We start from the raw sequence: 15,519 nt of genomic DNA, 5'->3' as shown, positions 1-15,519 counted from the left end.
GAAAGGCGTCTTAATGTCTCTACCAACTTCAAGCCACAGGTCTGTTACAGAACCCAGACAGTCTGACTCTGAAACAAATGGGTAGGCACAAGCCCGAGTTTCTGAACTTTGGGGGGAAATTACATATACGAGGGAGGAATATGTGCTAGGCTGTTCGGGAAGGCTGTACCTTCCTAGCATCTCAGCCCATGGGGAAAGGAAGAGGTGGAGCCAGGACTTCAGGGTAAAAGGGGCTGTCTCTTCCAAACCTTGACACAGAAAACCCTATGGGTGTGTGTGCCCCAGTGGACTCCACGTGATTTTTCTGCACTGACTCGATCTTAGAGGTCTCTTTCAACTTTAATGATTCTATGACCTGTTCAACAGACTTTTCAACCCCCACGCCTACTGCTTCTCTCACACACCATCATGAATGTGACACACCTTTTCCTGTATGCAGTTCTGAAGCTTCACACGGTCACTTTCCTCTTCCTCACCCCCGTGCTCACTAGACACTGACACTCGCAGTCCCTCACTCGGCCCCGCACACCCTGAGGGGCCCGGCCCGGCCGAGACTTCCGCAGCCGCGCGGACTACGCTTCCCGGCGAGCCCCGCGCGCGGCTCCGCATGCGCAGGAGGACACAAAGGGCACGGAGATTGCGCCCCCGCCCCTCCCGCTTCCACGGCGCGCGCTCCCGCCGCCCGCCCCGCCCCGGCCGCGCTCCCGCCCCGCGCTCCCGCCGCCTGCTTCGCGCTTCCGCCGCGCGTTCCCATGGCGCTGAAGCGGATACAAAAAGTGAGTGGGGCCGAGCCGTGGGAGGGGGCGGAAAGGTTCCCCTGCCCTCGGGTAGTGGCCGGGGCTGTCCCCTTGTTGCCGGGGTTGAGGCGGCGGCCGGAGCGGGCTCAGCAGAGGTGTCGCGGCAGTCGCTGCCGCGCGCCTTCTCTGCCAGGGCTCGTCCTTGCCTCGCCGGCAGCCGGGGAAGCAGAGGGGGTGTGGGACGGGCAAGGGGGGCTCTCGCCGGCGGCCACACGGGTTCGGGACTCTGCCTCCTGGAAGGCCCCGCAGCCCCAGTCGGTGCTTTAGGGCGCCGTTCGCGGAGCAGCCGCGGTGCTCCGGGCGGTGCGGGAGCGGGGAAAGCCGCGGTGCTATGGGGAGCCTGCAGCCGGGCGCAGGGACAGCATCGGTCTCTGCCCTTGTGCTCGGCTGCTCCGCGCCGTGCTCGGGGCAGGGTTAAGAAGTGTTGTCAGCATAGTTCTTGGTGTGACCTTTGAGCGTATCCCAGTTGTGGTGTTTTGGGCCGGTGTGTGTAAATGGCCTGGTTCGAGTTGTGAATTGCCGGTTTCCTTTTGTTTGGCGAGGCTGAGCCGGTCGCTGTACCGTACGGACCGGCTGTCGCACCGGCGGGGAGCGGAGGTTCGGGCTTTGGCCGCGGAACAGAAGCCGCCGTGTTTGGTTGCTGTTGCTGTGCTATGTTTAGGGCGGCATCAGAGCTATCCTGGTTACGTGACGGTGTGATTATTTCTCGTGCAGGATTCCCTTTTGCTGTCGGAAGCCATTGGTATTGCAGAAATAGGATTCTGTAGTGACCGATTAACCCCACAGTAGACAGATTTGGGATACCCTACAGTAGATACCAACTTTGGATGGATTTCTACCAGAAAGTGCATACTGCTTACCGGTCTATTACTGCAAGGCTTATACCTTTACACACAGTGCAATTACAGGACAATTTTGTTCCTTCATATCACATGTTTGTCATGAATGTTCCATTCGACCAATATATCAAATTACCACAGTGGTTTTCTTCAGCAATAGCTTTGTCTTGCTTCTGCATATTATACAAATGGTTTGCCTCTTGTTGCCACTTCAATTTCGCACATATTCTTCAACATTTCTTTACCCTAGTTTCAAGAAAAGGATCTTGAATACCATCTCTTTGCAATTCTTGTCCAGCTTCTTTCTGCTGAGATAAACAGACAAAGGGGAGAGTCAGGTAATCTAGTATTTTTGAGATGTAGTGATGGTTTGGGGCTTTCCAAATAAGTCCTGCTAGAATAGAATTAGCCTTCATACTTTTATCATGTTCCCTGTGTAACTTTCTTTCTGCTTTAGAGATGTTCATACATATTGGAAAGCCACAATTCTCTTTAATGTGGCATTTAAGAACTTTTGATAGATGTGAAATTATGGTTAGACTTTTTATCTAAGTATCTTTCATTCTGTTAGCCTTATTAAATTCTGTTTCTGCTCTTTCAAAATAAAGTGATGCTTTCCAACCTGATGACTGTGAGGTGCTATGAGATTTCCTGGTTTTACAATAACTTCTGCCTGAAACATGAAGAGATATTGGGTAAGGACCTCCAAAAGAGTTGAGATTAAATTCAGAACTAGTTACCCCTTGCTTCTAGTTTGCTGCAGAAATGACTACTGCTGGCTTTCTTTTTTTTTTCCATTAACTACCCTCATCACTCTGTTCTGCCTTTCCAGGAGAAGAAAAAATTTTGCTAGAGGGATTTGGCTAGCAGTCTGTCTCTGAAGAAGTAGAAGAGGAAAGGGAATGGCAAGGAAATAAGTTTGTTTCAAATGGAAAGTTAAAATGAAGTGGAGAAGTTTGAAAAGACAAATTGTTTTGATGTAATTCATAAAATTTTCCCCAAAAATCATTGAGATGGAAGTTTAGTGGTAGATGAAATGTATTTGTATGTTGGTATGTTTATCTTGATTACTTTCCTGGTGTTTCAGACCGGCTGTGAAGGTTGATAGTTGTGTTGTATCTGAAGAATAGGAAGGGATAAGATCTGAAGCAGAGGAAGTGCTGTGGTTTCAGAGTGCCTAGAGGAATTCTTTGGACAACAAAACACTGTCAGCAAACACAGTGGCATTGCCTGGGAGCTCATCAGTCTAGACATACTGTCTGGAGTTAAACTTCTGTGGGTTTAGGGTGCTTCAGAATTGTGCTTAAACGAAGCTAAGGGATTTTGGTGTCAAGCTTGAGTGTTTGTTCACAGTAATTTTGATAATTTGAGCATTCAGTGTGACAACACCTCTGAAGAAAGCAAAGCTATAATATGTCAACCTGTCAGTAAGCATATTTTTTGTCATCCTGGTTGGGACTCTGATTTCTAAGTAATATTGCCCCATGTATCATTGCATCCTGCCTTTGGCTGACTGTCTTCAAGGGGCTTCTCAAAGGAGGACAGCATGTGGAATTCCAAGACTGTACCCTAGTCACAGAAAAACAGACTGTGCTTGGGAGCTTTCTTAAAAGTGGCAGCTGAGTAAGCAGTGAAGAAGCTGCTCACTGCACTTGGAGGTATCTGATCCTGGTGCTGCAGGTGGAGGAACAGTGAGGACATGCAGCCCTGCTCTGCAGGCACAGCTGTCAGCAGTGTCCATGACAGACTCAGAGTTCCTCAGAGAGTTTGGGGCTGGAGGATTCTTACTCATCACAAGCTGAGGATCCTGTGTTCGTTTGCCTTGTGAGTGCTTTGCTTCACCATTGTATGAGAGAGGCACTGAGTTTCTACACTGTCAAAAAAGTTCAGTTACTCTGTCTGTGATGTTCCTTGGGGCAGTGAAAGAGCAACACATCTTTGTGGGCAGTGTAACTTCCAGATGTTGCAAATGATCAAAGCGAAATAAATAGTGTAGGTTTTTTAGTTGAGAAGAAATATTATGCAAAGGAGCCTTTATCCTTGCCACCTCTGGAAAAGTGAGATACCATGACTTTTGTGAAAGGTGGAAAGTAATTCAGGCTGTCAGGTTCTGTAGGTCTCAGTTCTCCCCATCTGTCTTATGCAGAACCATTTTCCTGGGGTTCCTGTTCCAAATTCTTTGTTCACATATCTAATTTGCAGAGTTTGCCATCCTGGTAGTTCCATATTGCAGCTGAGATTGTTTGCATCCTAAGTCCTGTACCTGTTTTAATCACCAGTCCTGTACCTGGGTGCTCCCCCAGTGTTAGTGGGAGGTTGATGTGCTTGTTAATGCTCAGCTGTCTTGTACATACTTTTGTTCAGGACTTCAACAGATTTTAGGAGACATTTTGAAACCAAGAAGGAGGAGATAGATTTGAACACTGCTTTAAAAATAGCTGTTGTTTTTACCTTATTGATACAGAAATGCTTGGTTGGTTTTCTCCTCCAACTCAGTAGGAATAGAAGCATTCATTCAAACACGGAATGGTTTCAATGAGCAATGAAATATGTCTCTGTGGCTCAGTATGTGTTTCATATATGCATGGGCTAACAGGACATACTAACTTAAATTTATGTTGAAAATAACTTTTGTTACTGTAAATTGACTCAAATAAAAATTATTGATATCTGTGGTTTAGAGTTTGACTTTAAACCTGCAGCCTTTAGATGGTAATTGACATAACAAGGAAACTTTTTTGGCTCTAACATAAAATGTTGCATTTACTTTCAAGTCCTCAGCTGAGATACTACATATTTTACAATATTTTTTTTGCATTAGAACAATGTATGGAAATAGAATATTTATTACTGACTAATCATTATAGCAATAAGTCTTATTATACATATGTGCTTTATATTTACCAAATTTGTGAAGAACCAGAGAATTCTTTAATTAGTCTTAGGTATGATCACTGTGGAGTTTTATGACAAATGGTTCCAAGCAGCAGTGTATGCATAGAATTGGTAGGAAATCAGTCTGTGGTCTACAGTGCATTTTGTGCAAGAAATTAAGAACACAACTGACAAATATAAATCTATATTTTAAATAATAGTGTGGAGAAAGGTTGTGGTTTTGTGGTGTATGGAGAATGAAAATAGCTTTTAGTGATGCTGTCTGCAGTTTATTTTGGTCTTCAGATAATCTGCAGTCTTTTTTTCTGAATTTTTTTAGACTGAAAAAAGACATGTTTAGGACTTCTATGCTGAGAACATTAATTTCCTTATCACCAAAATATCTTTTACAATGTTATTCCAATAGCTTTTTGGGAGAAAAGCCTGGATGCTAATCAAGCATGTAAGTGTTAAATTGGCCTTGCAGTCTTCAACTTCATACTTTTATGAAATATGTCCTGTATTATTCATTGACCATGGGCATTAGTCTGCACATTCAGAAATGTCTCCAATGTTTATAACTTACCACAGACTGTTTTTTTACAGCTGTTAAACTTGAATTTTTTCTTCATGCTATCTACAGGGCTGTTCAGGAGTGTGTGTGTTGCAAGTGAATATAATTTGGAGGCTTTGCCCATCTCCAGTAGTATGTTAACCATTAGTATTCTATTCTACCCTGAAATGTTTTGTATGAGAGGATTAGAGGATTTATTCCTACACTGTCCCCAGCTGAGGTATTTTTCTCTGTGCACGTTTATCCTGGCATGTGTTGGAGCTCTTGAGAGGTACTTTCATGCTGTCACATTCCCCAGTGTTTGAAATAACTCATCCTTCTGATGCATCTCTTGCAGACAGAATCTTGGGTTTGTGTATTCTCATGAAAGATGTTGCACCAGTGTACACTGTAATTTATAGTGGCGACTTTCTCTTTTGAAATGAATCTGCTTTGAGCTATAGATCCTGTTTGTCAGCATATGTGCATCTTGCGCTTTCTGTACCAGTGACTAAAAGTATTCGTGCAGACCCTTGAAGTGACCAGACCTGCCTCATGCAGCTGCATGGTAATAATCCATAAAGCTTGGACAAAGCTGCTTAACTTAAAATTAACTTTAAACTACAGGGCAGTCTCTGGTGTTGACTGTAGTGCCTCACATGCTTGTGCTTCTTGATGAGGTTTCAGCATGTTAAACTTTGAGAATCTTCAGCCTTGTCCCTTAAAGCCAAGTTTTGGCCTTCTTCTAAAGAGCATCTGTGCTTTGTATAAAGAATTCTTGTGTTCTCATTCTTTCATGAATATTTACAGTCATGAAGAAGTTTTTCTGCATGTATTTAGAGGATCTTAATTTCTGTTCTGCAGTGTTCAATTCTGGGCCCTGGCAGGTCAGTCTGATTCAGGGACATCTGAGTATCTCCTTGCCTCATTTCTAAAGGTGTAGGAAAGCTTGAACCTAAATCTTAGAGCTCTGCAGATAATGTTGCTTTGAACCTAAAGCTTAAACAGCCTAATCAACAATGTAAATCTGAGTAGTTCTTCCTTTTTATCACAGCTTGATCTGAATTTCTGTATATAAAGATTCAAACTGTTCATACTGTTGGATCATGTTACCACTTGTATTTTTAAACCACACTAGCTTCACATATGGATGCTAAATGCAGCTTGAATTTGCTCTACTGATTTTGAAGTTTGCTTCACATATGGATGCAAAATGCAGCTTGAATTTGCTCTGCTGATTTTGAGGTTTGATCTGGCTTTATGTTTTTTAGGTGCAGAAGCTCTCAGAATGTATTTGTGAACATTGCTCTCATTTGCTGAAGTTGATTGAAGAGAACCTTTTCCTCATTGTTGTTAGGAAATATTAATTACAAGAGTTTATAGTTGTGGGTCTCATCAATGTAAGATGAAAAATATTTGCTGGTTTTTTCTAATCATGAACAGATGTCAGTGCCTTTTTGCCTGAACAAATTGAAGTGTATACCCAAGGAGCATTCCCCAGTTCTGTTAATTCTTAAGTACATGTGTATATATGAAAGAAAACAAATTTGTGTGGTTTGGGGGTATGTAAAGATCTTGATGAACACATGTAGCAACAAAAGCACTATTACAGACCTGTGACCCTGAGTGGTTACCTGGTAGTTCCTATATTCATATGGAATGTTTGCATATACTGCAGAGACTTTCTGAAAAGTTTAAGCTATGTATTTTTCCACTTACTGCCTTGAATTTAGTAGTCAATAAAGACTGTTGCAAAATGCATGATTGTTAGTGTGAGTTCTCTGTTTTTGGTGCTGTAGTGCAGCTGTTTGGTTTTGGTTGGGTTGTTTTAGTGTGTGTACAAGAATTAATTTTCTCCTGTTAGGTTAGATCTTGAGTTGCAAGTTGGAGAAAACGGTGCCTGTACCAGCTCTGCTGCTGGTCATGTTTGGGGACTGCTGGAAACTTGAGATTTGTTGACTCCCTGTGTGTACTGGCAGTGCCTTTGCATAAATAGCTGGTTCTCTGAATCATTCCTTAATGAAATCTGAATCCTCTGATTAAAATAGGAACTGCATTTCTAAAGTGCCTTTATTAGTTAAAGTCTAGCCCAGAGTGTCCTTTCTGGATCAGCATACAGTGTCACCAACAGAATAAAGTGCACACAAGTAATGCCAGTTGCCAACCTGTGCTATTTCAGTATAGGAAAAAGTGTCTTCTTGTTTGAAATCACAAGATTGTGAGAAGTCACTTCAAAGCAGTAGTAAGAAATGGTGCAGTGCTTTTCTTTGATTTCAGGGCCAAGAGTGGATCTATAAGTCTGGCTAAATTTAGGTGTTGGGTCCATGGTAAATTGAGTTGAAATATTTACTGGATGTCATAAGTTGAAAAATACATCACAGCAGTTGAGAAATGCAGATTTTTAACCCTTCAAATTATATGTAAGGCCTGATCACACTAAGTACACCAGTTCTACACTTGAGTTAAACTTAGCTCTAATTTAAACCTTGATTTTGTAAGTAGTTACCTTGACTAATGTATTTTGAGTGGAAATGTTTCTGGTGTTACTCCTTAAGGTAAACTCACAGACCTGCTTATGTCTATTGCTGACTTAAATGTGTGTGTTTTGAATAAGGAATTGAGTTACTTACAAACACACACCTTTTAACTTATTTCAAATGAAGTACTTGCATGTAGTCATTAAAGTTCCTATAGCACAGTTTCTATCAGCCTAGAACTGTAAAAGCTTTTCTTAGTACAGTGATAGTTCAGACATCAAAAGGGAATATATTGAATTAAATGAGGAAGATGAACTAACATTGCTGCCTGTCTTGTTTGAAATAGTGATGATAAATCAGATAAAAAACAGTGCTGGCTTTGTGAAATCACATAATTTTAAATTATTTGGGACTGTGTGGACTCCAGCAAGAGAAATAAATCAGTTGACCACCAAAAGCTCCTCTGAGTGCTTAAGTTTCAACTTGGGAGTTTTTAATTAGTCAATCAAAAAAAAAAAAAGCAAGCATGCAGGGAATTGAATCAAGGTAAATAAGGTGTAGGGCTAATATTTTTTTCTTTAGTTTCCACTTTAGTTAGGACCCTTTATATTATGTTCATACATCATCTCCAGGCAGGCTGCAAACATTTTATGAGCCAGTTTAGCTCAGCTGATGTCTGCAGACTCAGAACAATACAGAAACTTTTGTAAAATCAAAAGCTAAGGGAATGATCAGATTAGCACCCAACTAAATTAAACTGTGAGTTTACAGACTAATCAAGAAATCTTTCTTCTTTATTTTGTCTCCTTCAAGTATATTGAACTTCCTGTGAACTTGGTTACAACTCTTAAATTCTTTCAGATATTAATTTCTAGCACAGTGTTAGCTGCAGGCCGTCTGGCAAAAAAGCATTTTCAGTTTCAATGAACATTTCAAGTTGACTGTTTTATCAAAATACCACAAAAATGCCCATGGATTTAATAAAATTTGTTTGTGTTCCCACTTTTGAAGGGATGCTCCCAAGTGGTATGGATTTTCATGTCTTTGAAATATTTCTGTGTTTCTTGCAGGAGCTAAGTGATCTGCAGCGAGATCCCCCAGCCCACTGTTCTGCTGGCCCTGTTGGAGATGACTGTAAGCTCTTCCTAGAACATGCAGTACATTTCAGTTCTGGAGAGGCTCAGGAAATCTCTAATTGTTGTATCTGTTTTTGCCTTTCAGTGTTTCACTGGCAAGCAACTATTATGGGACCTGTAAGTATAAGAATCATGCCCCTTAAAATGTAATACCTTGCTTCTCTTTTTGCGACAAAAGGATTCATTTGGGTTTCTGTGAACACAGCAGCCACTTTCAGCTGGGCTGTGAATAGTTAAAACTTTAGGGTGACATTGGTGTTCTTATTAGTGTGGTACCAGGTGCTTTCTGTAACTCCTCAAAAATCCCTCTTCTTCATGAAGTTAGAGGTGTTTAATTAGTCAGCTGTGGTGTCTGAGTTGGTGATACGGAGCTTGCTTTTCATAGATGATCAACCTGGAAGATTCATCCATCTGAAAGGAGGAAGAGTGGGTGCATTCTAATACTGAAGTTGCTAACTGTAAACAAGAGTGGAGTTGCAGAGGGCTTTTAGATGGAGCTTATTTTATTTGATAGTGTACAACCCAGATGTAAACTTGTGCTCATGTTGTCTAACAAAAGGCATGTGCACAGATTTGTGCAGGTCACAAAAATGTTGGGTGTTTTAAAACTCCCTGATATCATCATGATGAAGTGAATTCTGTTGGAAAATCCCACTCTTTGCATCAGCAAAGAGAAACCACTTGTTAGGGTAAGTGTGTTTGTAGCTGAAGAATGGAGGAAGATCAGAGCAGCTGTGGTCTTGCACAGAGACAGGGTTTGGAGGACCTGCTGTGGTTTCTGTGCTCCCTTCAGTGCAGTGAAGCCATGGAGCTCCCTGTCTTTTCTCCCCACAAGGGCAATGCTCTGTAATTGTGCTGTGCTGCTGCAGTAGAAGCCACACTTGAGAGGGTTCAGTTCTCTCTGTGCCTTCCCAGTTCATGGCCCATAGTGGGTTATGTACTGGGGAAAAATGGATTTTCTTTAGAAGAAGGGAAGCTCCAAAAGAGCTGAAATACATTAATCTGTTTTATCTGTTTTGTTTTTTTCTCAGCCTGATAGTGCATATCAAGGGGGAGTATTTTTTCTCACAGTACACTTTCCAACAGATTATCCTTTCAAACCACCAAAGGTAAGTCTTTTCTTTTAAGGAAATAAAGTTTTTAGCTCAAAGTTTATTCTTTGAGGCTTAATTTTGGAAGTTAAACCAGAAAGATGAGCCATAGTATACATGTTCTTCATGGATGGTGATAAGACTGTCAAAAAATTGTGCTGGCAGATCTGATACGACTGGAAAGGAAGGGATGATGTTAAGGATTCCAAATGTAATAACCCTAATCTGATATTATTTGTTTTTAATTTGTTTTTTATTACAGATTGCTTTTACAACAAAAATATATCACCCAAACATAAACAGTAATGGGAGTATTTGTCTTGATATCTTGAGATCACAATGGTCACCAGCTCTGACTGTTTCTAAAGGTAAACTCACTGATTTAATGCATGTGTGAAGCTGCATACATTGCCATGGCACTTTTTTGTGTATTAAAGGTAAACAGTGGGAACAAACTTATCCTGCATGTTTTAGAAGAGGCAAATTCCATTGGAGTTCTTGTTATGATCCAAGATCTTGTGCAGTTTATTGGGAGTTCATTGCAAAAAAAATGCATGCACAAAGAAATATTCTAAACCAAGTTAGGTAAGATAATAATGTACATTTAGCCTGAAATGTGATAGCTGACTGTGCATGCTGAATGGAGGAGAAACTGATGAGCAGGGCTTGAAAATCACAACTTGGGACTAAATGTGAAACCCTGATGCTGAGGTCGTGTGAGCTTACATGATTGCCTGTTGATGACTCTTCAGGCTGCCTGAGCATCCTTGTGTGGACTAAGGTCTTAATTACACTTTTTTAAAAAATGAGATCATTTATTCTGGTTTGCATTCCTTTGTAAGATGAATATTTCAAAATGTAGCTCCTTTCACAGTCATCAGTAAAAGTTTTATTAAAATATTCTCATCCTAGTTAAGCTTTCTCAAAACTTGCACCCTGTAGATTTCTGGAACACTGAGTTAACAGTTTAGCAGTTCTTTTGCTGCAGGCATTTGTGTCACTTAAAAAGCTGCTTAAAATGTGGGTGCTGTTGTTTCTTCTCACCCATCTTCACATTGCTAAGGCACACTTAGTCATATTACAGAAATCCCTCATGTGACTCAAAAGGTCAAGAGGCCATATCACATCTCCTGTGCTTGGGAGCTCTCTGAGCTGTGTGCCAGTGTCACTGCACTGGGTGTACAAGCACAGAACAAATTGTGGGGCTTTGTCCAATGGAAATTGCCCTGTGCACGTCCAGTTGCTGTACCTTGGATAAACAACTTCTCTTGTTTACAGGCCTGTGCAGTAACCTCACAAGCCATATATAATCTAAGTCTAATATTCTGTTTCCTCAGCTGATTGCTAAAGACATCAATTACTCTTATGTGTAATTGGTATCATTTTGTTCCACATAAATTAGTTGTTTTATAGCTATGCAAAAATTGTCTTGCTTCTAGTTATTAAGCAAATGAAAATTGGCACTTAGGTTTAACAGCTGGCATCTACAACTGAAAACCTGTAAAATTTTTAGATCTTTAGCATTTTCCTATCTCTTTACTTGCTGAGCACTTCTTTGGTAATAAAGTGGAGCAGGTCTCATGTTCAGATATTATGTATTTCATAAACTGGAAATTAGCTCAGTGATTCATGGAAGTTTCTCCTTTCTAGTCTTTGTTTGACTGAATCAAAAGTTTACAGCATACTATAGCACCTCTGACCATCTGTGTGACCATGTATTCTAACCTGACTTTCTGATATTACTGGCACTTAAAATAAGTTAGTGTTGAAGTGGCTGAACTTTCTACTCCTGAAAATAGGTGTGGGCTCTTGGCTAACAAGATAAAACAGGGAGGAAAAAAGGTATTCTATAGTTGATTCTTATGGCAGCATGAAGTCCCCTTTCACAACATATTTAGAATTATTTAACTGTGTACTCTTGTATGCATATTAGTTCTGACCATAAAACCAGAAATTGCCTGAAAAGTATGGCTTGAAAATGTTAGGCAAAAAAATCAAACCTCCTTGGTTCAATACCAGGAAATTAATATGAAATTAGAAGTGAATGCCTGTATTTAATGCTGATCAAGTATTTCCCAAAATGGAAGTCACACTTGGGTAAAATGATTTTATGATTGAGAGAATAATTGTCAGCACAGAATTGGAAAAGGATATGCACAAACAGAGTACTGCATGGCAATGTAATATTAATAATTAGTTACCTTAGCTGCAGGTGGAAAGCTTAGTTTGAGCAGTATCTACATGTAGCTGTAGTCTGTAGTTGGGTAATGTTCCTAAGCTAGGATGTGGGGGAGAGATCATTACAAAAGGTTCAGGTTCATGGCTGCAAATTCCCTGGCCTTGTATCAGGTGTTTATTTAAGCCCTAGAAAAAATGATGCTGTATAAACATTTCTGGACAGAGCTGTTAAATGACAGCTTGATACTAATATGCATTCTTTTCCTATACCCTCCTATCACATCCTTCAGTATACTGGAATATGTTAAAGAATTGTAGAAATAAAGCAAACTAACTTTTTTAATCTAGTGTCTCTTTTATTTAGTTTTATTGTCCATATGCTCCTTACTTTGTGATCCTAATCCAGATGATCCTTTAGTACCAGATATTGCACAGATCTACAAGTCAGACAAGGAAAAGTGAGTATAACATACATAACTGTGTGTGTGGTACTTGCAGATGGCTGGCTGCTGTGCACCTTCAGTATTTACTTTAGCAATTCTATTTTCTTAGATTTCCACAGGATTAGCTCTTTAAATATTGGGAATAGCCATGGCAAGTAGAAAACTGTAGGCATACACAGCTGTTGGCAACTAATTTTTTTATACTTAATTACATAAAACCCTCATGCTTCTGTGTAACAGATTTATTGCATGAAAAATTACTTTGCCAAATATGAGTTGTCACTACTGCAATCCTCTGGTTGTAAAACCTGCACAGAAGAATTTTTGAGCTTCTGTTTAACTGACTGACTTATTTGGTACCTATTTTCCAGTGTTGAGCCATTGCAGACTTCCTGCGCTGCATGCAGTGGCTCAGCACATGTCACAGATTCAGGCAGATTTGAGAATTGCTTTTACCTCAAGCAGTAGGCAGCAGAGGAGTGATGCAGAAGTTGCATGGACATCTGTGCTCTAGTACTTCTCTGCCCAGACTAAGAATGATTAAAATGGCCTTTTTCTCTCAGTTCAATGTCTGGAATAGTCAAATCATGTAACTTCTGAAGTGCCTGACTGCTGTAGCTCATTCTGCAAAGGAGATAGTGCTCAGGTTGAGGAGGTTGTGCATCAGCTTCTCCCCATTTGTGGCTCAACTTTTTTTCCACCTACTTATTAGTGATTTCTGTTGTGCCTCCTGTTTGTGAAGGAAGTGAATGAGGGATGGTTTTCCATCTCCAAATCTCTAAATTTATTCATTGCTAGGGAAAGTGAGAAAATACAGAGTCTTAACTGTAGCTTTATCTTCTTATCATGAAGAAATATTTTTTTTGTTTTACCTTGGATTTAGGAAATGAAAGATATGGCTGGTTACCCCTGAGCATTTATCTATGAGTATTTTGTTTTAAGTTAAAATCCAAGGACTTATGTGATAACATATTCTCAAGAAGAAAACCAATTAGTAAATGGGTTGATATACTGATCTTAAGAGTTAAAAACTTGTCAGTATTTTTCTCTGGTTAACTCAAGAAAGTGAATCCAGTCTCAAGAGTAGAATGTAGCAAATGTAAAGACCAGAGTGGAAGCTATCAACTCTCTAAGGACATTTGCCCTTGGGATTATGGAATTATAAGATAATCAGCTTGGGAAAAGACCCAAGACTTAAAACCCAGCAAAAAATGCTTTTCAGAAAACTTTCTTTTCAAGTTCTGAAATGCAGCTGGCAGTGCAGAACGGAGGATAAAATCCCAGTTAATTATACTGAATTTTGTGGAACTAAAATGTGTAAACTTTGTCAGACTCTTATAAGCATATGCCTTTAGGAGTAATTGACAACAAATTCCTGTTAAGGTGCAAATAAGGGAACCAGTTATGAAATACAAATGAAGGATGCACAATTTAATGCAAACTTGTGAAGTTGAGTTTGAGTCTGACAGCTCTGGTAGATAACTTTAGAAACTGAATGTGTAGTGGGTGTGTGCTTTGTGGCTTTTAGACTGTTTTAGTGTTCTTTGACTGCTCAGAGGTGCAAAGCTCAGTACCAGCTGTATTAAGTAAGTCCATGGCCATTGTCAGTGTATCACTAACAGCTCTTCACTGTAATGCCTTCTTTCTGCACGTACAGATACAACAGACATGCAAGAGAATGGACTCAGAAATATGCAATGTAAACTTTTGAAGACATTTTCATATACCACAGAGTACTGTAAATTCTAGTTTTTTTCAAAATTAGAAGGAAATGGAGCACAGTTTATGGTTTCAATGTGACACTCCTTGAATTTTTTTTCACCCAAGTAAGTGTGTTTCTGGAGCAAGAGAGAACAAACTTCCAAAAATAACCTTATGACTTCGGTAAGAATATTTATCCTCTTTGTATGCTTTGCAGAAGACATTTATTATAGTTTTTAAGAGTTGGACACCTACATCTTCAGACTACAAGATCTATAATTCAGTTGTAAATCAATGAAATTATTTTTGCTGGAAAAAGTAGCTGTTTTCATGTGATGAATACTGTATGTGTCATTGAAGTATGTTGTCTGTTTCATAAGTGTGTTCAAGTTTCTTTTTGTTAGTTCTCTTATATAATTTGTATTTTTTTACTGTATAGACTGTTTTATTTACAATGTAAGTCATTTCAGTTTAGACTTGCTTGTGCACAGTATTGACAAGATACAACTGCTAATAAAAAATAATTGGAGTATCTCACCCATTAAATATTCTGAAGACTGACTGCAGACTTCTTAAAACCTACAATGATCTTTGCACTGTAAATCTTTGTATGCTGATTATGGAGAAACACTAGGTTTTGATTCTGTTGCATACTTGACTTAATTTTATTGCAATGTGAACTAATTGCACTGGTATGTAGAAAGATATGTAACTATTTTGTTGCTATTCACAACTGATTTGTGACGTGTGGGCAACATAATACTATCACAGACCTTTTACAAATCCAGATGTAGCCTTTTCCATATAAATAAAATACATTTTCTACTTTCCTTGGCTATATTTTTTTTATCTTAACTCATGCATATCCTTAAAGTACTTGTTCCACCATTCTAACAGAACTGCCAGTAGTGTTTGTGTGTCTTGTAGGCAGAATGTCCAATAAAGCCTTGCATCATGTACCACTCAGAACTGGGCTCTAAGTTATTTTGTATGCTAGTTCTAGCCTAGTGGATTAGCCCATTGTTGGATAGAGGATTTCAAAGAGACTCATGCCATGCCACACCAATATTCACCTATGGAGGAGATAATCACAGGGGTCTGTTAAGGGTGGTGTATTTGCAATATCAGAATGTTACAGTAAACTCACACTTGTCTCCTCACACTTGAAAGTAACTTTTCCATTAACTTCAGTTGCTTCAGTCTATGCATCTGGAAAACCAATAGTGCTGAGAGGGGTAATCTGTTCTTAAAACATAGATCAAAAGCAAAAAAACTTTTGATTTCCTACCTTTCATTCTTCTTGGTTACTTGAAAATAAAAAAAGATGACAAAATGTTTTTCTCTGTATCTTGCACATGAAAGAAAAATTACTTTCAATTGGGAAATTTGTCATAAAACATATTTTTTAACATGACAGATATATTTGATTT

General features: G+C 39.6%; 1 protein-coding gene across 1 annotated transcript; it reads left to right on the top strand.

Moving 5' to 3' along the window:
* The first annotated feature begins 689 nt into the window (after window positions 1–689).
* UBE2D1 (ubiquitin conjugating enzyme E2 D1) lies at window positions 690–14,919 on the top strand. Its single transcript, XM_059477216.1, has 7 exons — window positions 690–776; window positions 8,611–8,674; window positions 8,762–8,793; window positions 9,708–9,785; window positions 10,030–10,135; window positions 12,310–12,403; window positions 14,046–14,919. Exons 1-7 carry the CDS (start codon window positions 753–755, stop codon window positions 14,089–14,091), a joined length of 444 nt encoding a protein of 147 aa, XP_059333199.1. The 5' UTR covers window positions 690–752; the 3' UTR covers window positions 14,092–14,919.
* Window positions 14,920–15,519: the final 600 nt, after the last annotated feature.

This window comes from Ammospiza nelsoni, chromosome 8 (genome assembly GCF_027579445.1).
Source record: "Ammospiza nelsoni isolate bAmmNel1 chromosome 8, bAmmNel1.pri, whole genome shotgun sequence".
NCBI classification, from domain to species: Eukaryota; Metazoa; Chordata; class Aves; order Passeriformes; family Passerellidae; genus Ammospiza; species Ammospiza nelsoni.
The sequence above is the reverse complement of the archived record's forward strand: the minus strand, read 5'-3'. Positions and strand labels throughout refer to the sequence as shown.

What these genes read in the sequence shown, in the direction of transcription:
- UBE2D1 (XM_059477216.1), top strand. Translation starts at nt 753, where the DNA reads ATGGCGCTGAAGCGGATACAAAAA. An exon ending in TGGCCCTGTTGGAGATGACT is followed by an intron (nt 8,675 to 8,761) that starts GTAAGCTCTTCC and finishes TTTGCCTTTCAG; the next exon opens with TGTTTCACTGGCAAGCAACT. An exon ending in ATCCTTTCAAACCACCAAAG is followed by an intron (nt 9,786 to 10,029) that starts GTAAGTCTTTTC and finishes TTTTTATTACAG; the next exon opens with ATTGCTTTTACAACAAAAAT.